The sequence below is a fragment of the Camelina sativa genome, chromosome 1 (genome assembly GCF_030686135.1).
Source record: "Camelina sativa cultivar CO46 ecotype springtype chromosome 1, ASM3068613v1".
In the NCBI taxonomy this organism is placed as follows: domain Eukaryota; kingdom Viridiplantae; phylum Streptophyta; class Magnoliopsida; order Brassicales; family Brassicaceae; genus Camelina; species Camelina sativa.
The window spans coordinates 6,547,226-6,568,731 of NC_141880.1; the positions used below are offsets into that span (position 1 = coordinate 6,547,226).

Here is a 21,506-nt window from a genome sequence, read left to right on the forward strand (position 1 = left end):
ATGTGAAAGAAAAAGAGTTCCTAGAAAAAAAGTATGCGAGCTCAACCTCAATATTCTTGTCTTTATCTATAAGAGGACGTCGATGATCCCACTTGATAAGGAGGTGGAACAATACCGCCTATTACTATCTGATAACAGCAACAAGGTGGGCATGATTCCAGTTTACACAAGGGTGGAATAGTAACAATAGATGACTCTTTGGATAGATCATATCCTCTCCAAGCTTCTGGATTGGGCCTTCAACATACATCCCAAGAGAATTAACATATCACACAACAACAAGGTGGACATGATATGGATGTTCATATGATATGATAATTCTACAAAATTTATGGATGTTCTTCGTAATTTTGAGATAATTTTTAATTTTATTATTTAGCATCTATTTTTAAATTATTTTATTACTTCTAAATAATTTTATAATATAAAATTCTAAATTTGAAGTTTAATTTAATTTTTCTCAAAATATTTTTCCTGCGATGATGGCGAGCCCGAGAGCACCTCCAACACAGATATATTGTTACTCTATTATAAAGACAAAAATAGTAAAAACTATTCGGGATGGTCTAACGAATAACATTATTTTTTATTGCTCACCACTGTCTTTACCCGCTATAATAAATTGTTACCGGTAATGTAACATTAATGAATTAGTTATGTTAGTAAGTTTACTCATCGAGGCACAATATCTTTGATATTCTCCATAATCTTGAATTAGAGTTATATCCACATTATTCATACATACACAACCAACGTGTTGTTTTACGTGATAAACTAGCTATTAAAGTAATGAGAATCTTATACTCTTCTCTCTGTTTCATGTCGTCGAAAATATCATACTTGCGTAAAATAAGCGTAATTGTCGCTCTCTAATCTCATAGTCATCGTTTTCGTATGGATTTTTTTTAGCTCCAACAAGTTTCCTCCGAAATGTAATCTCTTTATATAACCCGTCTCTCTCTAAATCCCGAAGTGTCACTCTCCGTTAATTCTAACGGTCATGTCAGACGCCGTAACCAAAACCGTCGTCCCTCTCCGTCGTAAATCGAACCCTCTTAACGGAAAACACACTAACGGCGTCACCATCGACGACCACAGTCGCCAAGTCGGATCAATAAATAGCCAAATGGAGAACATTTCTACGAAAGCCGACGACGGCGGAGGAGGAGAAGGAGAAGGAGAATGGACAAGCAAGGCGTCGTTTATGACGTGGACGGCGCATGACGCTGTTTACGTGACGAGACACCATTGGATACCGTGTTTGTTCGCGGCCGGAGTTATGTTCTTTACGGTTGTGGAGTACACGTTCCAGATGACTCCCGCGAGTTCGCAGCCGTTCGATCTAGGATTTGTGGCCACGCGCTCTCTGCATAGCATCTTGGCTTCTTCACCAAATCTTAACACCGTTTTAGCCGCTCTTAACACGGTAAACACATATTTAATGACTATCCTAAAACTCCCCACCTTGTAATATTCACATGCAACACAGAGATATTTGTTAAAATTCGACTTAATTTCAATTAGATGATTTGGTTGGGTGGGGACAGATTTTGGTAGGGATGCAAACAACGTATATTGGATGGACATGGGCAGTGGAAGGACGACCACGAGCGACCATCGCGGCTTTATTCATGTTCACGTGTCGCGGCATTCTCGGCTACTCTACTCAGCTCCCTCGCCCTCAGGTTCAAATCCACATACTATTATAGACCAAATTCGATGTAACGTCCAATTATTGATCAACTGATATCAGAAGAATAATATCAATTTTGGACGTGTGATATCCATTGGCTACTACTGCATTAAAAATAAGTTATATTAGTCCCAAATAATTTGATCCGGACTCTCCTCTTGCAAAATAGTGTTCCATGCACGAGTTGATTGACCAGACATAAATATGACATTCTCGTTCACTTACGTTCTACGGTTCTAGTAACTCAGTTTTTTTTTTTTTTTTTTGAGATTTATTTATATTTCTTTTGGTGATGTAACATCAATAGATAGATAGACTTGTTCGTCTTGTTACTATACTAAGGAGAAATGATTTAAGATAATCATTTAATTTGTCTGTTTTTACAGGAGTTTTTAGGATCAGGAGTAGATTATCCGGTCGGAAACGTGTCGTTCTTTCTCTTCTACTCAGGTCACGTTGCTGGCTCGATGATTGCATCATTGGACATGAAGAGAATGCAGAGATTTAGGCTGGCGATGGTTTTTGACATCCTCAATGTATTACAATCGATCAGGCTGCTTGGTACGAGAGGGCACTACACGATTGATATTGCGGTTGGAGTTGGCGCTGGGATTCTCTTTGACTCATTGGCCGGGAAGTACGACGAGATGAGCAAGAGACACTTAAGCACTACTCGTTTAAATTTGATCTCGAAAGACACTCTAGTCGATTAAAATCGTTTTTTTTTTCTTTTTCGGAAAAATAATTAATTGTATATTAAATCTATTTCTTTTTAATAACGTTTAGAAACACATTTTAGATCTATTTTCTCTAAAATGGTTCTAATTGAATACCATTGGTTGAACATAACTAAACGTATACGTACGTCTGTACGTGGTTGTGAAGTTGCTATTTTATTTTATTATTAAATTGTACTCGTGAATTAGGTCTTCATACAACTATTTCAAAATCAAATCCAGATTAATTCTGGAGTCATGTGAAAGTTGGGTATTGTTTTTATTTACAGAATTTTCTGTATGTGCTTGTTCACTATTTTTGCTGCAACATGTGTATTTGTTTCCCATCGGTAGAGATATCATGATGTGTTTTGTATAAAAATAACGGGCCGGAGAGGTAGACCGTTCCATGGTTAGTAGTAGCTTGGCCTCAGGGTCAGGGGAAAGAACATATAATATAACAACATTTATCCAGTGTTTTCATTTGTTGAAAAGTTCTCCAATAAAAAGTCTTTAAATTTTGACAAAAAAAAAAAAGAAAAAAAAAAGTCTTTAAATTTTGACCAAAACAAAATTCTTTAAACTAATTTGGCAGTTCAACTAATAGATAAATCAACAAGTGAAAAATTTGTAATATTCTGTGGCTAAAAATATTATAATTGTAAAGCTCTTTTATGATAATACTAAAAATTGACAAGTGACATTTTTGTATTCAAATACTAACATATGTGTGTCTATATTTACATAAATAAGAATTAGTTCTATTCATCAGAATCGGATAACTCGAGGGGACAAGAGCCATCATCAACATTAGCGTATGGGTTGAAATGTTCAGAATTTGTATCCATGCACCCAGGAACCAGATCCAGATTGCATCTATCTCCCTGAAATTTATTCATACATTTTAAAATTTAGTGTATTCAGACTTTTTATTATAAATAAATTTATAATATATGGATTGGTGAGAACTTACTCCTTCGACCGTCAAGTTGGCGATCATTGTGCAACGTGTGGCAACAACGTTCGAGTCAGGAAATATCGCTCTCTCACAGGCTCCATCTTGGCCCAACTCGTTGGCTAGACCCTTTTTGCACCAATTGATAAATCATAAGTTGTGCATATATATATGACTAAGCAAAAAAAAATAAATCGAAAGAAATTTATTAAATACCTCATTGAAGAACTCAATAGGTTTGTTTTGCCATCGCTTGGGGACTTGAAACTGAAGTCTGTATGGACCGTCCCAATCGACACCGTTGGTGAACGAGAATATCAAATTCACAGCTGGTAACGAATGATTCATACCAAAGATGAAAAATATCTCATACAAAAATATAACTTATTTGGTCAAAGAAAGACATATCCTTTGAATTTCATTATAAAAGAAAACGAACCATGCTTAGGAATGCAAATCTGCATAGTGTAGATTGGAGAATCGGCTTTGCCTCGATCTTTCTTTAGCATTGCTCTTGGCTCCCCACCACACATGATTGGTTGGTTAAATCCTCCTGCACCATTATATTAGTAGTCAATTCACTCATTCTTTTCAGATTTTGTTAGTCCATATATAATTAGACTGGTCTATGTAGCCTCTTAACAACTTAATTACATGTTTTTTGAGAAACTGACCGTTAAAAGCAACCCCATAGTCCTCGTTAAGAGTGAGTTTGCTTGCAGCTGGATTATAGAATAGCTTCAACTTTTCACCCTAATCCAAAAAAGTTTGATTAGAAGTTTGAGTTAAAAGAGCCTTAACTCTAATCTTAGCATTGACAAATGGCTAGAGAATCTTACCGCGGTTGGAGGAAGACCATTCATGGTTTTCCAGTACACAGGAGCAGTACCCATCTCGAACATGGCCCATGAAGGAAGCTTATATCTACCAAAAATAATCAACCATGATATATGTTAATAATTATATTCATATAGTTATATTGACCAAGTAACAAGAAGAACTAAATTAAAGAGTAAAGACAGACTCTTTGATCTCTTCGAGGGGGGCGAGAGTCGTGGCAACAGCTCTTACTTGCAGATCAAGTTTCTTCTTTGGAAATCTCCTTTGTATTGGACCAATCGTTGAACTATACACTGTATTTATTCAAAACTCAAAAAGGTTCAGTTTAACATGTTATACACTACAAAGCATATTAGTATATAAACTAACATAAAAAAAAAATTAGGAACGCGCGTTAAGTGAAAAGGCTTACAAAAATTGCGTTTAGAGGATAAAGGCTGCGAAGGAGACGCGAAAATGGCGGCAGAGTTAGCGGCAGCAGCCATGGAAACCGATCTGATGAAAAACTTTTTTTTTTTTTTTGTTTAGGGATGAAGGAAGGAGAAAATAAGGGAGTAAATTATTGATATATGGCTTCAAGATAAGGGGTTTTTGACACCACACCACAAATACAAATATCTGCTAAGATTTTCTTCTTACACATGAAAACAAAGACTGAAGTATCATAGAGACAAATATCAAATTTGAATTGTAATGGTCTATGACTTCTATGGGGGTAGTGGGAACATCTCGCTCTCACTCTTGAGAGATTTTCTTTAATGGATAAAGGAAGAATGGGCCCAAAACCAAGATAAGCCCAATTTCCTAATTTTTGGGTTGTATTTTTACTTCTAAGAAATTGGGGCGATTTATTAAGTTTCAAAGAAGTTCAAGGGCTTTTCATCAAGAAAGCTAGAAAACTTTGAAGGGAGGATCCGCGTTGGAGATAACTGCCCCAAATTGGCAATCCAAACCCTTAGACCATCTTATCCTCTCTCTCTGAATATCTAGCCGCAATGTAGTCCATGAACCACAAAAAAGATCAGATCTTTGCACGTCTCTGTCAATAACAACTACTACTATATACTTACTTGTGTTGTGAAGCATACAAAAAAAGACCGACCCTAATTTATACACGCACACATATTAACATATATAGTATTGCATATAAAACGTAGGGTTTAAGTCTTCTCTTCTCCTCTGGGGCTATCACATCGACAATGGCTTCTCTTCTAACGAAGCCTAAGCCCGTTTTCCTCTGTTCATCTCCACGAGCTCTAAACACATCAGCCCCACCGTCATTGAATTTCACAAGAATCTCATTCACCCACCACCAAAAGCTTGCTCCTTTCAAGCTCCCTAGTCTCGTTGCCGCATTCTCTGAAAAGGGTCTGAAGAGAGATGTCGCCTCGGGTGCTGCTGCAACGGAAGCGGCGGCGGATGGAGATTACAGGAGGATAATGCTATCAGATGTGTTGGTGAAGAAGAAGGAGAAAGTACATTGGTGGGAGAGAGAGTGGAAAGCTATGGACTTTGGAGCTGTTGCTGTTGTTTTGTCTATGCATTTGCTTAGTCTCTTGGCTCCGTTTCAGTTCAATTGGAGAGCTGTTTCCGTTGCTTTTGGGCTTTATATCGTTACAGGTCTTCTGGGTATTACTTTGTCTTTCCATAGGAATCTTTCTCATAAAGCCTTCAAGCTTCCCAAGTGGCTTGAGTACTTGTTTGCTTATTGTGGAGCACAAGCTCTTCAGGTGATTTGCTTTTATGATAAAATGTAGTTTTGTCGAATTTGTAAAGCTGATTGATTTTGACCCCAAATTGTGTAATTTTGTTTCTTCAGGGGAACCCAATTGATTGGGTGAGTACACATAGGTACCATCATCAGTTCTGTGATTCAGACAGAGATCCTCATAGCCCACTTGATGGATTCTGGTTCAGTCATATGAATTGGATGTTTGATACCAATACAATCACACAAAGGGTAACAATTTGCTTTTTCGTTATCATGTTAAAATTGGTCTTTCTTAATTGGTTATAGTGATTGAAAACTCTGTTTCTGTCTTTTGATGTTTAAAGTGTGGAGAGCCTAACAATGTTGGGGATTTGGAGAAGCAGCCATTTTATCAATTCCTTCGAAACACCTACATTTTTCATCCGGTGGCTCTAGCGGTTGCTCTGTATGCAATGGGTGGCTTTCCATTCATTGTTTGGGGAATGGTATGTTCTGTGACTAATTTTACATTTCAATTCTATCACTGTTCATTTCCAGAACTAGCTATAGGATTATGACTTCTTTTAGCTCGGAGAATTCTAAATAAATCCACCAGTTCTTTGATGTGTAGCTATCAATTTGCTGGGCCAAATCTCCTCACCTGATTTCCCTTATTAAACAGCTTGCGTTTTCTTGTCATTTAGTGCAAACTTAGATTATTGACCTTAAGCACGCAAGTTGTGTTTAGTTGAACAAAACAGAACCACAAGTAAATATCTTATCTTTCTTGTAAGAAAGATCTGTGGTTCATGCCCTTCTCGTGAATGGACTAAAATTCTAGTTGCTTGTATTTAGAAATAAACAACATTTGCATGCTAAAAGTGAAACTACGTTGACAGTTTTAGCAATTTCGTAAACGGAACGAAAGAAAGAAAAAAAACGAAAGCTGAACAAGCTTGATTTTAAAATTTTAACTATTCTAACACTTCCATAGAGCCATAGTTTCTGATTTTAATTTCCCTACTATAGTGTCTGTAATCCTTTTTTCTTTGTTGGGTTTTGCAGGGTGTAAGAATAGTATGGGTATATCATATAACTTGGCTGGTAAACTCAGCTTGTCATGTATGGGGGAGACAAGCATGGAACACCGGTGATTTGTCTAAGAACAACTGGTACTAAAACTCACCCTCGATCACTCTTTAATCACTCGATCCATATTAAGATCTACTAAAGAGACTCTGAATTATAACTTTTCAGGTGGGTAGCAGCTCTAGCTTTCGGGGAAGGATGGCACAACAATCACCATGCTTTTGAGTTCTCAGCACGACACGGCTTAGAATGGTGGCAACTTGATATGACTTGGTACGTCGTTAGGTTTCTCCAAGCCATCGGTTTAGCAACTGATGTCAAGCTCCCATCGGAAGCTCAGAAAAAAAGAATGGCATTGACCAGCGACTGATCTTGAAACTGCGGAACTAGAACTGTCGGTACAATTGAAGCTATGAAGATTAAGAAAAAGGGTTTTGTGCTTCTTTTTTTTCTGTGTTTACATCAAGGTATATAGATATATATATATCTGTGCAAGAGATTGTATGTGACAAACTGATTATGAATTTTATATATCTATAATTACATTCAATACAAGAAGAAAAGAAAAATGTTGAAAAAAAGATTCACGTTCGGCTTGGCCAAGGTGTCCACGGCAATTCTAGATACTCAACTGGTACGAGCCTTGGGAATATGGTTTTGAAATCCCATTCTGGGCCTTTAAACATGATCCCTTTTGGGGTTACCTCGTGAGCACATGACGAATAAGGGCACATCTCAGCATCAAGAAAGGTGTTTTGGATCACGAGTGTGGCTTTTCCTAAGACAGACCGGATATGGCAGATGTGAATCGACGGTATTTTGCTTTCGCCATTTATGAGGATGATTGGTATTGAAAATTGGGCTCCTGGCTTTGAAGCTCGATGCCAACCGTAGTCTTTGTGTTTAGACTGGCATCGATAGACGATCTCCGGGCGGTTTAATCCTTTCATTGCGTTACGAATTGTTATGTTCATGTTTACGTAGCCGGGTCCTTCAAGAACCAAGGCGTTAGAAGAGATCATCATGATGGCTTGTAAAAGAAGACACCATCGAGCTATGGTTTTGACGACGTTGTTCTTGTTGTTGTCAAGATCCCTCATTTTTGTGTTTTTTTTTTTCGATCGTTCGTGTTCGCCCCTCTCTCAGAAATATATGTCACGTATCACAGCTCACTTGAAACCGAAGCTGTTATTTTTTTTCTTTTATTTTCTCAAATAAAAAACAAACTAACTAACAATTATTTTTTTTTTTTGCCACAAACAAACAAGTGGGTACATATACTAAAAATGAAAGGATGTTTGAAAAAAAAACAGAAGTAAAAAGTGAAAGATAGTATAGTTTTTGCTCGATTTAACAGAAATGCCAATGCTTAAGCTGTCACATACCGCATATAGCTTTATTAGTTGATTTAAAATTTGTAAAACAAAAATTTGTTTTTGGGCGTGTGTGTTTAATGTTAATTGAGCAAGCTTTTTGTAGCAGATTCAGTCGAACATGTATCGACCACGTCAGCTGTCGTACTATTTCTATGCGTCATATTTATATGACTCATATCATTATTACGTATGGTTCACGTTAACGCTCGATTTGGAGACTAGGGTTGATTCCATTCTCCCTTTTAACCATATCAAATCGACGACCAGCAATTAGAAGAGACAATTTAGTTTAATTTCCAACACTACCATCAAATCAACATCAAGTCTCCGTTGACCTTCACTAAAACCATACGATAATGAGTATATATATATATTTTTTTTATAAGAAAAGTTTATTTTGATTACTACGATAATGAGTATTTGAAGGAAAGTCACAAGTTTATTTTCTCATCATACAATTATCTTTATAGTTCGAAATTTGTTTTTGGGTCTATTTATTGAGCAGACTCGGCCCAGTAGCTCATGACTCATGAGTCTCACCGTTTCATATATATGCTCCTTACGTGATGCGCTTGTGAAATCCTCCAACATATATTTGCCCAACTCAGCAATCGTATTACCATTATGAGAAATATCCTAAGTGAAAACGTTTAGTATGAGACATTCATAACATTTAATAACTCCCTTAGGATACGAACAGAAACAATATATAATAACGAAAATATCACAATAACTCAATTAGTACGTGGAAAACTATTTTGTGGGAATTGGGAAAACGTCTGGATCAATCTTGAACTCCAATAGTTTATTAGACATTATAGATTTGCCAGCTGGTATTTGGCGCTTGTGTTGTATCCGTCTCTTATTGGTTCGTATTTTTCTACTTGGTCAGTCAGAATCACCACGTACTAGTGATTGGTCACTTGTACCACCTTGTTTGTTCATTAAATTAAATGTATATACTTAAAACTCACCAGCCGTTACGTACTTACGTGAGCGAGACATGCCATCAGTCACCATACGTGGCATGTCTTTGACTGTCGCAAATGGTAAAAACTAAAAGTACCCCAAAAAAATAAAAATAAAAATCAATTAGAATGCTGAATGCCATACGAAAAATTTACGGATGTTTTGCATTGAAAATAGTTTAATTTTCATTTTTGAAAGGAAAATAGTTATAAAATTCCATAATTAAGCAAATTACCAAAATAATGATGTTTTTATTTTTGAACCAAAAGGAATGATATATTGAATCTAATCTTTTTTTTTTTTTTTAAATAACCAGTTGGACCAAAAATGTCATTAAACTGCCATATACTAACTAGTATATAATAGCACATTGGGTATGCATGCAAAGGCATCACTTTTACGACATGGTGTCTCTCTCTACAACTCTCAGACAGCTTTCTCATTTTCCACCATTTGTTAAACAATATAACCCAAGAAATAACAATGCCTTGTTCAAACTTATAACACATAACTCAACAAACTCATTTTTGTCCAAACGAGGAGGGTCCGTGGCTCACTGGAAACGCACGTTCGTGGCAGTTCAATGTGCACAGGATAATGTCGAAAGCTCCTGGAAAATACCCTTGTCGGAGGTTGTGGTGGTGGGAAAGAAGAGGGAATTTTGGGAAAGGAGTTGGACTTCTTGGGACGTTGGCAAGTTAGTCGTAGTCGGTGGGGTTCATTTGCTGAGCCTCCTGGCTCCATTTCATTTCAATTGGGCAGCTTTTCGGGTTTTCCCTTGGCTCGTTTACATCAATGGAGTCTGCATCACCTTGTCTTATCATAGGAACCTTTCTCACCGAAGTTTCGATCTGCCGAAATGGCTTGAGTATCTATTTGCTTATGGTGGCCTTCTGGCTTTTCAGGTTTGGCTTTTATATATATATATATATATATTCACATGATACGGTTGTTTGATATATGAACATTGTGTTAACTGTTAAGAGGATATATATATATATATATATATACATATATATATATATATATATCTTTGATCGTAACTTCTAAATTGTTTGCGCAGGGAGACCCAATAGAGTGGGTGAGCAACCATCGGTACCATCATAAGCACTGTGAGACAAAACGTGACCCACACAGCCCGACGCAAGGGTTTTGGTTTAGTCACATGACTTGGATATTTGATAGCGGTTCTATCCTCAAAAAGGTAATAAAAAATTTCAGTTGTCAAAAACCTATTTAATTTCTTGATGACCATGGTAAATTGATCAAGTTATTCCTTAAGGAACAAGCTCATAAATTGAACTTGATATTGTGAAAGAAGTTCAATTATAGCCTATAGGCCTGATTTAAGATGTTGTAGTGGACTATTTTGGTCCGGAAGTCCACGTCTAGCAGGCCTTGTAGCTCTGCAGACTGGTCTATATTTGGTCTTGATTTTTAAACTAGGACGGGCCCTATCAGAACTAAACTGATCCGGCCTTGAAAAGAGTGGTCCTATATGGGCAGGGACATACCTAACCTTGAATTAACCATCGGATTGCAGTGTGGTGGACATGATAATGTAGATGACCTTGTGAGGCAGCCCTTCTATAGGTTCATTCAGCGGACGGTCCTTTTGCATCAGATGGCTTATGCCCTTCTCTTCTATTTTTGGGGAGGCATGCCCTTCCTTGTCTGGGGAATTGTAAGGATATACAAATCATCCCCTTGTCTTCATTTCAACTATAATATATTATTAAAAAATTTATGCTACATATATTCCATTTGATGATATAAAAATTCGACTTGTGTCATGGACTCATGGTTCAAGTCGAATCACAGTAGATATTTTATATTTATCTTAGCCAAATAATATAAAGGTAAGGTATGATTATGGACAGGGTGTTGCAACTGTGGTTCGACTCCACACGACTTTTCTGGTGAACTCAGTTTGCCATGTATGGGGAACACGAGCATGGAACACTTCTGACTTCTCCAAAAACAATTGGTACACACGTACATATATATTTGTAATCTCACCAAATATATTAAATAACAATTAATGAATTGGTGATATAGGTGGGTGGCGATTATAACATTTGGCGAGGGATGGCATAACAATCATCATGCCTTTGAGTTCTCGGCCAGGCAAGGACTTGAGTGGTGGCAGCTCGACGGGACTTGGTATATCATTAGGTTTCTTGAAGCTATTGGTTTGGCCACCAACGTTAAGTTGCCTACTGAATCTCAAAAGAAGAGAATGACCTTGGTCTGATTCTTAATTTATGTTTTAGAACTTTTGATAATTCTCTCCTACATTTCCAAACAACGAAATTATCTGAATTGGCTAATCAAATCTTTGTCTACAAAGGCTAATCCTTGTCTGAATTGGTGTGCCTCCAAGCCGTTCGTAACATTATCTGTATTGGCTAATCAAATCTTTGTCTACAAACCTTTGAAATCTAAATAAATAAACTGTTGGGAGGAGAACTCTATAATGATAATAATAATCTTGAAAAAAACCGTTTCGTAAACACTAGAATTAATGGAAGAAACTGCTGAGTCACCTTTCACCTACTATGAATAAGTAAGAACATACATCACCTACAATCTCAGAGCTCTCCTCTGTATAATAATGACTTGGGAGGCTACATGATGCGAGCTTTTGGTGAACAGACTCAGCCTCACCTCGGTTGTTGATCTGACCCGGGTGCTGAGGAGACACTTGGTCCTGCACCATTTTCTGGCGGTGGGGACATTCCCCACTTCCCCTCTGGACCTGGTGGTTCGATCACGTGGACCCCACCATCAGTTAGTCCAACTGCAAATTGGTTTGGTTCAGACGGATGAGCTGCGACTGTTGCTGGATATACTCTCGAGCTGTTCAAAAAAGAACAGATGTTACTGATGTTGAATTGGTCTTAACACTAGGAAATGTTGAAATATAGCAGAGGATTCTTACCTAGGGTTCGAAGGCAGATATGAACTGGGACCAATGCGGCACTTCAGTTGCAATGTTGTTGCCGTCAAGATACTCACACTTCCATCATCAAAGGCTGCGTAGATTGACTGGCTATCACATGAGTATACAGCATCTGTGACTGAACCACTTGACTCCTTCGGAATCCACTGCATTAAGAGGAAAAGAAACATATCAGGCCGTTAAGGACATTAACAATACATGGATGTAATGCACTATGAGACATTTTAGCAGTAGACCTGCTTCATGTTCTCTAACTTAGGAGCCTCATATATGGCTAACTGGCTGGCATGGACAACAAGCACATGTGTCTGGTCGTGATGGAACTGAACGCGTGTATGAGCAAGTGGGTTTGGCGAATGCCCGCTTGGAATTTGAATCTGTTTGCTAGCTTGCTTTTCCCATCCATCCATGCTCCATACACAAAGCTACACAGATAAAAACCGTTTATTTTAGGAAAGTGATAACACCGCAGATGAAAGAAGTGGCAGCGGGAATAAATTACAACCAATGCAGCATATAAGCATACCTGAGAATCAGCACCAGAGGAAACAAGAACATTTAGAACGTTTGAGAATGCTAAACCAGTCACTCTCTTCTGATGACCTTTCAATTTACTTTTAACCTGCATGATTCATTACCATCCAAAAGCTGTTTTAAATATTTGTTTCCATGAAAAACTTATTAAGTCCTTTGAACACTTTCAGTTGAATTGGGATACCTCATCGACTCTGACATTATAGATTTGAATAGACGAGTCATCCATTCCGATAGCAATAATATTATTGTCTTGAGGATGGAAGGCAAGGGAAGTCGCTGCTGGAGGTGGCGCCATGAATGTTGTCATCGTCTGCAAAGAAAACAAAAAATAAAATAAGTGAGCAAACACAAAGCTTAAAGCCAAACAGAGGAACAGACGTCAGTTGAACATGGAGGGACCTTAAAAGTCATCATGTTGAACAAGGAAATTTTCCCTCCTGAGGCTGACATGACATACGAATCATTTTTTGAGAGCGCAAAGCATGGAACCACATCTTCTTTGTTTCCCTCGCGTGTGTCATTTGTCATTAGTACTCCACTAGATGGCTGCCAGAGCTGTGGTGGGACATTGCTGTTTGCCTACAAGAAAAAAGACATACAACAAGCTGTAAGTATTGAATTCCAAAATCGACACTAGATGTTGAATCAAAACGGCAATGTACCTTTCCCAAAAGATTTCGCTCACTCTTTTGCCATTTCCATAATTTATGTGCAGCGTTTTCTGCTAATGCCAGTATAGCACCTCCAGAATTTGTATATATTAACTTAACAACCTGCATTAAGAAACAAAATGACATAATGACCATAGATAAGAAGAGAGTCTTCAAACAAAGGGCACCAAAAATAAGATCTATGCAAAGGAAAATTAATTTTAGATATCCAAAGAATTTAAAATGACTTTGGATCATAGAATCGCATCGCATATACTATAATATAAGGGAGTTGTTTTAGCTCTTATGGGAGGGGAGAAATAGGCATATCCTAATTCTTGTAAGGAAAGGACTGGAACACATCATAGTTGGAACGAAACAACATGTTTGAAAATAGATTAGATACATACTCTTGCTGGTAGCAGGCTGTCAGGAAGCCGCAGAGTACGAAGCTGGGATCGTTCGCTGATCTCTGTCAGCTTCCAAGTCTTTGATTTCTCTGCTTCATCAGGGATTCTTGGTTTGACATCTGGCATACTGCGATTATCTCCATTCTAAAACCAAAAAATTGTGAATGAACTTAGCAGGATTTCGGTTAAGTGCCAGAATTATCTTTTGAGGTGTATGCATGAACTTAACAGTTCTGCTTTGATCTCTGTCAACTTCACTAAAGAAACTAAGTGGACATTTTAAATGGTCAACATTCTCCAATGGGATAATATGAAAATATTTAACGAACAAAGTATCTTAAAAGGTTTTACAGGTGGGATTACCAATCCAGTAACAGATGCCACTAGTCCACTTCTTTCAGCCATCGATAGACTCATTCCAGTGCTTGAACTTGGAGTGCCGAATGTGCCACCAATAGGACCCTAAAAACAAAAATCATGCATTCAGATCAGAATTTATTTATTTATTTCTGCGATTGCGCCCAGACAAAGCAGAAAAGTAAGATATGATGACAAGTGTTTACCTTTGCGACTGATCCAGGAGTAGCTCTAGAGCTGTCAAGGCCACGGTTTGCCATGGAGTGCAAAATCCTGGAACCTTCAGCATTCGCTAGTATCTTAATTCCATTATCAGTAGTAGAGACAGCCAGCAGAGTACCTTCTTTATTGATCCTTAAGCAAGGGGAAGACTATTGATATGAAGTTAGCAACCAATTCATTCAAAGGTCAATTAAACAACAACAATTGAGATAGAAATAGATCATTACCGGCAACCCCCCTTCTGCAGTCGTTGTACTCAAAAGTTCAACACTATCCATATCCCAAAATTTGACTTGGAACTCATCACCAGCTACCAAAAACTTGTTCTTCATGGTATCGAACTGGACAACCCCCACAGACCGTTTCCCTAGTCCCAGATAAGTCCGCTTCACAGCTCCTTCACTTTCATTCCATTCAACAATGAATGATTCCCCTTCCTTACTAGTACCACAAGAGAATAATCTACAACAAACGAGAAGATATAAAAATATGAACAAAGGGATGGATACGTAAAGAACATAATATTACAGTGGGAATCATTTACCTAGTCCCATCAGCACAATATGCCATTGCCGTGCAAGATCGACCGGGGGCATCATAATCCACTCTAGAACCCAAGTTGTCATATAACCAAGCCTTTATTTTCCCATCAACAGCAGTTGAGAATATGAACTGAAAAAAAAAAGAAGATAAAATCCCCATTATAACGATCTCAATGGTCAAAATAACCTATCAGCTTGCACGCAGTCTAAAAATGTAGAGCACGAAACAAAAAATTGCTCACATCACTATACAGAACACGAAAACAAGTATCAAGCTAAAACATTGTAGAGAGAGTGTGCTGCAGATGCTTCTATTAGCATCTGTACATGTATCTGTCTCTTTGTAAATAATGGAAATTAGGAATTCTGGTTGAGCAGAGAACACCAAATAGACACTTGGGAAATCTACTTCATCTCATGGAATGCCTTAGAATAGAGAGCAAGAGACACTTTATGCATTCTACACTACCTGAATATTCTCTTTCTGGTGTGGGCACACTGAGTAAACAGGTGCCTCATGACCTTCAAAGGTGTGCAATTTATTTCCGGTGACAGCATCCCAGACCTGTATAGAAAGCATTTAGATACTAGAAGCAAGATGGTCTCATTATATAAATGTAGGAAATTACGCGAAGATGCAAACCTTGATTGTCTTGTCTTCTCCACAAGTCACAACACATAATTGCTGGTTTGGTTGGGAGAAAGCAAGATCGTTGACATTACCAGCATGAGCATCAATCTATAATGGTAACAAAAAACAAACATCAGCGTGTTGGGAACTCTTAAAAATCCAAGAATCGTGAACGGCGATAAACATATATCCAAAGATCCAAGAATGCTGCTCGGTGATAATAACGTAACAGGTTGGAAGTAGACAAACAGGACCCAAAATAAATAAAAACTATATTATCAGAATCCAGGGAACTATAAATTCTTCCAGTGAACAGATTCCATGCCTATATCCACATATAACATTGAGTATCACAAAAAACATAAGAAGATTGATAATAACCTACTAGGAAAAGAGACAGAAGTTGGTGCAACCTCACAATTATATATAAAGTCATGAGTAAGAGACAAACCTCTAGATGATTCCGTAAATCATCGCCACCATGATATGAATATATATGCACAATATGCTTTGAATATGCAACACCTGAAATAGGAAGTAGACATTATACCACTTGATTTACCATAAAATTTATACGACGACGAGTCCTAAACCCAGGAGGGACACAAATACTTGACTAAACAATACGAACACAAGATCATAGAATGGCTTACCCAAAAGACCTCCATCAGGACTCCAAACAACTCGGTTTACTGCTGCAGTATACTCGCTAGCAAGTGAAGCCTTATGCACAAGAATAAAATCAGACAACGGGTCAGCAAAAGGAAAAAATGTCCTTGATATAGTACATGGCAATAGTGAACGCTTTTATGAGTTATCAGATAACTAACTAACTATTAACCTTGATTTGTTCCTCACTAGAAAGAGAAGAAAATCCTCTGTAGTTTTAGCTAACTAACAACAAATATCCGACTAACTATTACATTAGATAAATAAAAGAGGAACTATACCTGAAGATTCACAGTGCAAGCAGCAAGATCCCAAACTTTAAAGCTTCTAGAAACAAGCTTCTCCCTGCTACCCACCTCCCATATTGCGATATCACCAAGATTGGTGCCAACTAGGAAACAAATGTAAATACAAGATAATGTTAGTAGATAGTACTGAGAAGATATAATTTTTTACTGTCTTGATCCAAGTTTTGCAGGATTCTATAATATAAGATAGAATAAATCAGAAGAGTGCGTGCTTCAGAGGAGAAAACCAACCAAGGAGCATAGTTTGCTGTACTGGATGAAAATCCATACTCTTAATGGCAGAACCCTGACTCAAAATCCTGCTAACATTTTTGGGTAAGTCATCCGTAGAATAAGTTGCATGCGCATGGCTTTGCCCTGGATATGTGACTGGCAAGACATTGACTGGAAGATTATTAACCTGCAAAATGTTCAAAGAAAACTGTGACTTTTAAGATATTAAAGAAGAGAACTTGAGCCGAAAAAACAAATAAGCAGCCATTATTACCCCATCTGAAATACCAAAAGGTCTGGGTCTCTTCAACACACTTTCAGAATCTGCCGTCTGATAATCCATTGATAGGCTATTAGTTGGAGGAGTCCTGGGACGCTTTAACATAGACACTGCAAGGAGTAAATGATGAATATAGATTATGATAAGGTATCTAATTGGCAAACATACACAAATAGATCTCTACATTGTGGACTACAAAAAATGGCAGTAAATAGAGACATAAGAGAACACTTCAGGTTATCTCACATTAAATCAAATACTTTGCTACTCTGTGTAACCCAAAAACAAGAGTATTTTAAATTTCACCAAAACGCCACATATGAGCATGTTTCTATCTCTTTACCACTACAATTCTGGGAAATGTGATACAGTTAAGTATTTTTTTTTATCACTTCATGCAGTTCAGGCAATCCTAGATGCCCAAATAATCACCCAACCAATGGTGATCTAAACAAGGGATGGTACCTTACATAACCACATAGCTAATACTTCGGTAAACTAAATCTAAAACTAGTTGGGACAACATTACCAGCACTGTTGGGGGCACCTAAGCCGATAGGGCCAGCAGAAACAGTAGGGTGTGGTCCCGATGGATTAGGCATCCATCCTGCAAGAGATGTTGTGAGAGGAGCTGGTGTTGGCTGAAATGGCTGAACCAAGAGCATATAGACTACAAAGTTAAATTCATGTGATAAAAACTAATCCAAATTCCAACAATAGCTTTAAACTTAGAAAAACTTACACCGTGAGCACCTAATGGTGGGAAGCCTCCAACTTTAGGGACTGAACCCATTAAATGATTAGCTGTCGGGGAAGGAGTGTGTGCACCATTCGGATGCCCACACGTGTGGTCAACAAAGAGTGTTTTTATATCAGGGTTTGGTCTGGGATTCTTGCAAAGCTGATGCTGCCAGTTCAAACTACGATTTAGCAGAAACAGCATTCAGTTAGTTGTTGTACCAAAAGAAAAACGGGAGAGAAGCAAAACAAAAACAAAAAAAAGCTTGGTACCTTTGATTTATTAAGGTTCTCAATCTTGAATTCTTCAAACTGGGAAACTGAAGTTTTTCTCGGAAGAGAGGATTTGCTTCAATGAGTTTTTTAAGTTCCCCAAGCATAATACCTCTTGCGGATGTAGTATCTCCATACTTGGAAAGCTGCTCATTTTCCCTTGAACAATGCAAGAAAAATGGATTATTAATTAATAATAAAACATGAGCATCACAACAAGAGCATGCTTTTCAATAATCGAGCGATCAACAAAACCAACGAGACGCATGGTAAACAAACAAATTCATTAAAATTTATCTCTTCCATACTTAAAATTCAGAACATAAAATACAAGGGCAAAAGAAAGTACCTGAAGTTGGTTAAGGTTAGAAGCATGGTAATCTCCTTAAAAAGCTCTTCGTTGAAAGTAGAGAACACTTTTAACTCCTTAACAAGAATCTCAACCGCCTTGGCATGGTCTTTCCTGCAGAAAACAAAAGAAAGAAGAAGCAGAACATATCAACACTGTGTGTACCCTCTCAAACCCCAAAATCTCTCATCACTTTGATATTTATAGCAAAGAAAAGAAAACATACTTGTCAAGAGCTTCAAGGTACTTCTGCTTGCGAATCTCGAAAAAAATCTTCATGGAGTATCTATTATCATCAACTTTAGTGAAACCAGAAAGGTACTTCTCGACATCGTCCCATTCACCAGCAGTTACACTGTCTTCAAAGTACCTCATGTTGAAGAAAAAACCAGACTCCTTCTCCAACCTAGTCGTTAATAAACACACAGACACAACACAACACAAGCCTCAGCAAAATCCAAAAAAAAAAAAAAAAAAAACAAATAATTTTCAGAGAACAAAAAAATCACAACTTGACAAAACGCATTGAACTTAATAATAATGGTGATTAAATACAAAATTAAAAAAAAAAAAAAAAAAAGAGATTCACAATACGGTTAACACTCGTAGTATAACTAAACTCTAATCCCAACAATTAAAACAAAGCAGGACCACAATTAAAACCAAATTAAGTATCATGAATAAAGAAAAAAAAGGGGGAGGGATGAAAGAAAAAAACCTGTGAACAGTGTCTTTGAATTTCTCTTCGTCGAGAAATTGAAGTATCAAAAAGACGAGTTCTCTGCTGAGCGACGACATACTAATCTTCTTCTTCTTCTTTTACTACTAGAGACTCGAAAAGTAACAGATCGATCACAATACAACGAGAGTTAGGGTTTCTTTTTTTTTCTTCAATTATAAACACATCCTCCTCCTCCTCCTCCTCCTCACACCCATTTTAAAGAAGAACAAAAAAAAAAACAGATCTAAGAAAAAAAAACAAAAACGAAATCGATCGAATTGAAGAGAAGAAGAAACGAATCCCCCTCTCCAGGTGGCACGAGATGCGCACGTGTGAGAATATACCAGAGAGAGAGAGAGAGGGGCTCCCGAGGAGGAGGATTAAAAAGAAAAGTTTTTATTTATTATACCTGGTGGGTTGGGTTGGGTTGGTTGGTTGAATTTGACTTTGAACAAATAGAGAGAGAAGCAGAGAGAGCGAAGAAGAAGAAGAAGAAGACTTTGGAGAAGAAGAGAGAGAGAGACGTGGGGAGAGGATGATGGCTATTTATGCCGATTCTTTCTGATGTTGTCTCGTTTTCGGAGTTTCCTTTTTTTTTTTTGGATTTATTTGTTTTTTCTTTCCATTTATTATTATTATTTAATTGTGTGGTCGTTGGGCGTCTATATTTACAAATTTAATTATTTACTTTAATAGAAGCGTGTATTTTGTAGATAGAGGAATTTAATTTAAAAACTCCCAAAAAAAATAAAAATAAAAGCTTAAAAGAAAAAAAAAGAAAAAAAAAAGGAAAATGTTAATCTACTTCGCACCCCACCCCATAGTTTTATTTTTTTGGAATGACGTGTAATTTATGTTGTTGCGAATCTAGTACATCTCTGCTGTCAATATTAATGCTCTCTCGTTAGCTTTCGACGTTGTATGCAGTGTGTGTAGCTTAATAATTACTAGTAGTATCTTTTTTTTTTTTTTCTTTCTTTCAAATTCAAAGCACATTAAAGTAGAAAGAATTTGATAAATTGGTTTGTTTCTCTTTCTGTGTAGAGAAGAATTTAGTGCCATAATTGTCTTACTACTATCCATTTAGGACGTCATCCCAATAACCCCTATTTTAGTCATGACAATTGCCCTTTTTTTTTCTACAACAAAATACAAGATAACCCCTCTCTAATATTCATTTAATGTTAATTTTAATGTTAAAAAAGAATTTTATATTTTTGAACTGCAGAAAAATATCAGTAAATCAGAATATTAACTGTTAATTTCCTTTTATTTTATTTTTATTTACAAAAAGAAAAAAGAAAAAAAATAGTTAAAGTTTTTTTTTGGATTATTTACTTTATAGAAAATATAAACCATATGTGGTAGGTAACAAAATACATGAATGTAAAAAATGTGTATTCTTTTTCTTTTTTTTTTTTGGGTGAATTATATTATATTCTTCTATTTTTGTTATAGTAATAATCCCCACAAAAAAAAAAAGGAATTTATATTCCCTAAGACGGTTTTGAACGCAATTCCATAAATAGATTAAAAAGCTAGTACTATCTTTAAAAAGGATGATTGTGTAAAACGTGTTATAATTACAAGTATCAACCACACCAAGTTTAGACTGGCCCAATTGAGATTAAGTCTAGCTTGTTGAAAATAAGACTGGCCCAATTAAGATTAAGGCTTCAAATCACGTCACAATTATCATTTTGACAATTAGTCAATGACACCTACAAAAACTATCCATCATTGCAATTAAATTAGCAAAGGATTCCTTAAGCCCATGTTAAAGTGAAGTGAAGCAATCACTCCCAGTCTCCCCTCATTTAGAATTTTAATTTGAGTATAAAACATTCCATTTTTTCTGATTACGCTGATTATTTTTAGCAATTTATTACTAAACATTATGTTATTATATCACCAGTTTAATTCAAATTTCTGTAACCAGAGAGCTAGCGAGACTTTTTTTTTCTTTAATATTAAAAACGATCGTCGAATCTTTGAAGTCTTTCTTTGTTTTGGACAATTCTTCTGTTTCCTTTGTTTGATATGTGAAACATCGAATTAAAAAATGTCTGGATGAGTTGTCGTCACACATCATCAGCCGACCCTCAACAATGACAACAACAAATTCTAATTTTATAAGATCAAAATACACTCGACCATTTTTTATATAAAAAGAAGTATACTTTAGAAGAAGTTATATAATATACACTTTCTCAACGTTCAAAACGATCATTTAGTGCCTGCCTACCTTTTCACAACGGGTTTCAAAATGCTAATTCTTGTTTTATCAAAAAATAATAATAATTATCTTCATTTGGT

The 21,506-nt window shown here is 36.8% G+C and overlaps 6 protein-coding genes across 9 annotated transcripts; 3 read left to right on the forward strand and 3 right to left on the reverse strand.

Moving 5' to 3' along the window:
- Nucleotides 1-776: 776 nt before the first annotated feature.
- On the forward strand, nt 777-2,495 carry LOC104780676 (phosphatidylcholine:diacylglycerol cholinephosphotransferase 2-like). Its single transcript, XM_010505201.3, has 3 exons — nt 777-1,426; nt 1,548-1,685; nt 2,080-2,495. Exons 1-3 carry the CDS (start codon nt 1,001-1,003, stop codon nt 2,404-2,406), a joined length of 891 nt encoding a protein of 296 aa, XP_010503503.1. The 5' UTR covers nt 777-1,000; the 3' UTR covers nt 2,407-2,495.
- Nucleotides 2,496-3,062: 567 nt separating this feature from the next.
- LOC104780685 (protein POST-ILLUMINATION CHLOROPHYLL FLUORESCENCE INCREASE, chloroplastic) lies at nt 3,063-4,942 on the reverse strand. The gene is made up of 8 exons (XM_010505211.3): nt 4,617-4,942; nt 4,389-4,497; nt 4,204-4,288; nt 4,039-4,117; nt 3,804-3,917; nt 3,581-3,693; nt 3,383-3,493; nt 3,063-3,293 (listed from the first exon to the last, which is right to left on the reverse strand). Exons 1-8 carry the CDS (start codon nt 4,687-4,689, stop codon nt 3,171-3,173), a joined length of 807 nt encoding a protein of 268 aa, XP_010503513.1. The 5' UTR covers nt 4,690-4,942; the 3' UTR covers nt 3,063-3,170.
- Nucleotides 4,943-5,131: 189 nt separating this feature from the next.
- On the forward strand, nt 5,132-7,392 carry LOC104780697 (palmitoyl-monogalactosyldiacylglycerol delta-7 desaturase, chloroplastic). The gene is made up of 5 exons (XM_010505220.3): nt 5,132-5,934; nt 6,024-6,164; nt 6,260-6,400; nt 6,960-7,066; nt 7,152-7,392. Exons 1-5 carry the CDS (start codon nt 5,404-5,406, stop codon nt 7,351-7,353), a joined length of 1,122 nt encoding a protein of 373 aa, XP_010503522.1. The 5' UTR covers nt 5,132-5,403; the 3' UTR covers nt 7,354-7,392.
- Nucleotides 7,393-7,489: 97 nt separating this feature from the next.
- Nucleotides 7,490-8,131, reverse strand: LOC104704915 (uncharacterized). The gene has a single exon (XM_010420924.3). It carries the CDS (start codon nt 8,081-8,083, stop codon nt 7,568-7,570), a length of 516 nt encoding a protein of 171 aa, XP_010419226.1. The 5' UTR covers nt 8,084-8,131; the 3' UTR covers nt 7,490-7,567.
- Nucleotides 8,132-9,720: 1,589 nt separating this feature from the next.
- Nucleotides 9,721-11,695, forward strand: LOC104780716 (putative lipid desaturase ADS3.2, chloroplastic). The gene is made up of 5 exons (XM_010505240.3): nt 9,721-10,233; nt 10,392-10,532; nt 10,872-11,012; nt 11,209-11,315; nt 11,387-11,695. The coding sequence occupies exons 1-5, from the start codon at nt 9,733-9,735 to the stop codon at nt 11,580-11,582; spliced, it is 1,086 nt and encodes a 361-aa protein (XP_010503542.2). The 5' UTR covers nt 9,721-9,732; the 3' UTR covers nt 11,583-11,695.
- A 19-nt stretch (nt 11,696-11,714) lies between these two features.
- On the reverse strand, nt 11,715-19,854 carry LOC104780708 (topless-related protein 4-like). 4 transcript variants are annotated; one of them, XM_087507148.1, is made up of 26 exons: nt 19,600-19,854; nt 19,188-19,291; nt 18,696-18,875; nt 18,470-18,583; nt 18,121-18,279; nt 17,852-18,029; nt 17,639-17,759; nt 17,104-17,219; nt 16,848-17,016; nt 16,590-16,699; nt 16,293-16,362; nt 16,091-16,164; nt 15,652-15,747; nt 15,478-15,573; nt 15,011-15,138; nt 14,694-14,928; nt 14,451-14,615; nt 14,251-14,349; nt 13,888-14,031; nt 13,490-13,600; nt 13,227-13,406; nt 13,009-13,137; nt 12,817-12,912; nt 12,527-12,715; nt 12,270-12,436; nt 11,715-12,187 (listed from the first exon to the last, which is right to left on the reverse strand). In XM_087507148.1, the coding sequence occupies exons 2-26, from the start codon at nt 19,265-19,267 to the stop codon at nt 11,992-11,994; spliced, it is 3,402 nt and encodes a 1,133-aa protein (XP_087363274.1). In that variant the 5' UTR covers nt 19,268-19,291; nt 19,600-19,854; the 3' UTR covers nt 11,715-11,991. The 4 variants fall into 4 exon arrangements, with proteins under 4 accessions (XP_087363274.1, XP_087363261.1, XP_087363267.1 ...); XM_087507135.1 differs by having other exon boundaries at nt 19,188-19,294; nt 19,600-19,824; XM_087507141.1 differs by having other exon boundaries at nt 19,188-19,394; nt 19,600-19,772.
- Between the last annotated feature and the right edge of the window lie 1,652 nt (nt 19,855-21,506).

Coding starts and splice junctions, on each gene's coding strand:
- LOC104704915 (XM_010420924.3), bottom strand. CDS start 8,083: ATGAGGGATCTTGACAACAACAAGAACAACGTCGTCAAAACCATAGCT.
- LOC104780716 (XM_010505240.3), top strand. CDS start 9,733: ATGGTGTCTCTCTCTACAACTCTCAGACAGCTTTCTCATTTTCCACCA. Junction 10,234..10,391: donor GTGGCCTTCTGGCTTTTCAG/GTTTGGCTTTTA, acceptor TTGTTTGCGCAG/GGAGACCCAATAGAGTGGGT. Junction 10,533..10,871: donor GCGGTTCTATCCTCAAAAAG/GTAATAAAAAAT, acceptor ATCGGATTGCAG/TGTGGTGGACATGATAATGT.
- LOC104780708 (XM_087507148.1), bottom strand. CDS start 19,267: ATGTCGTCGCTCAGCAGAGAACTCGTCTTTTTGATACTTCAATTTCTC. Junction 13,138..13,226: donor TCAACATGATGACTTTTAAG/GTCCCTCCATGT, acceptor TTTTCTTTGCAG/ACGATGACAACATTCATGGC. Junction 12,437..12,526: donor AGTTAGAGAACATGAAGCAG/GTCTACTGCTAA, acceptor CTCTTAATGCAG/TGGATTCCGAAGGAGTCAAG.
- LOC104780697 (XM_010505220.3), top strand. CDS start 5,404: ATGGCTTCTCTTCTAACGAAGCCTAAGCCCGTTTTCCTCTGTTCATCT. Junction 5,935..6,023: donor GTGGAGCACAAGCTCTTCAG/GTGATTTGCTTT, acceptor TTGTTTCTTCAG/GGGAACCCAATTGATTGGGT. Junction 6,401..6,959: donor CATTCATTGTTTGGGGAATG/GTATGTTCTGTG, acceptor TGGGTTTTGCAG/GGTGTAAGAATAGTATGGGT.
- LOC104780685 (XM_010505211.3), bottom strand. CDS start 4,689: ATGGCTGCTGCCGCTAACTCTGCCGCCATTTTCGCGTCTCCTTCGCAG. Junction 3,694..3,803: donor GATTTGCATTCCTAAGCATG/GTTCGTTTTCTT, acceptor ATTCGTTACCAG/CTGTGAATTTGATATTCTCG. Junction 3,294..3,382: donor CCAACTTGACGGTCGAAGGA/GTAAGTTCTCAC, acceptor AATAAATTTCAG/GGAGATAGATGCAATCTGGA.
- LOC104780676 (XM_010505201.3), top strand. CDS start 1,001: ATGTCAGACGCCGTAACCAAAACCGTCGTCCCTCTCCGTCGTAAATCG. Junction 1,427..1,547: donor TTTTAGCCGCTCTTAACACG/GTAAACACATAT, acceptor GGGTGGGGACAG/ATTTTGGTAGGGATGCAAAC. Junction 1,686..2,079: donor CTCAGCTCCCTCGCCCTCAG/GTTCAAATCCAC, acceptor CTGTTTTTACAG/GAGTTTTTAGGATCAGGAGT.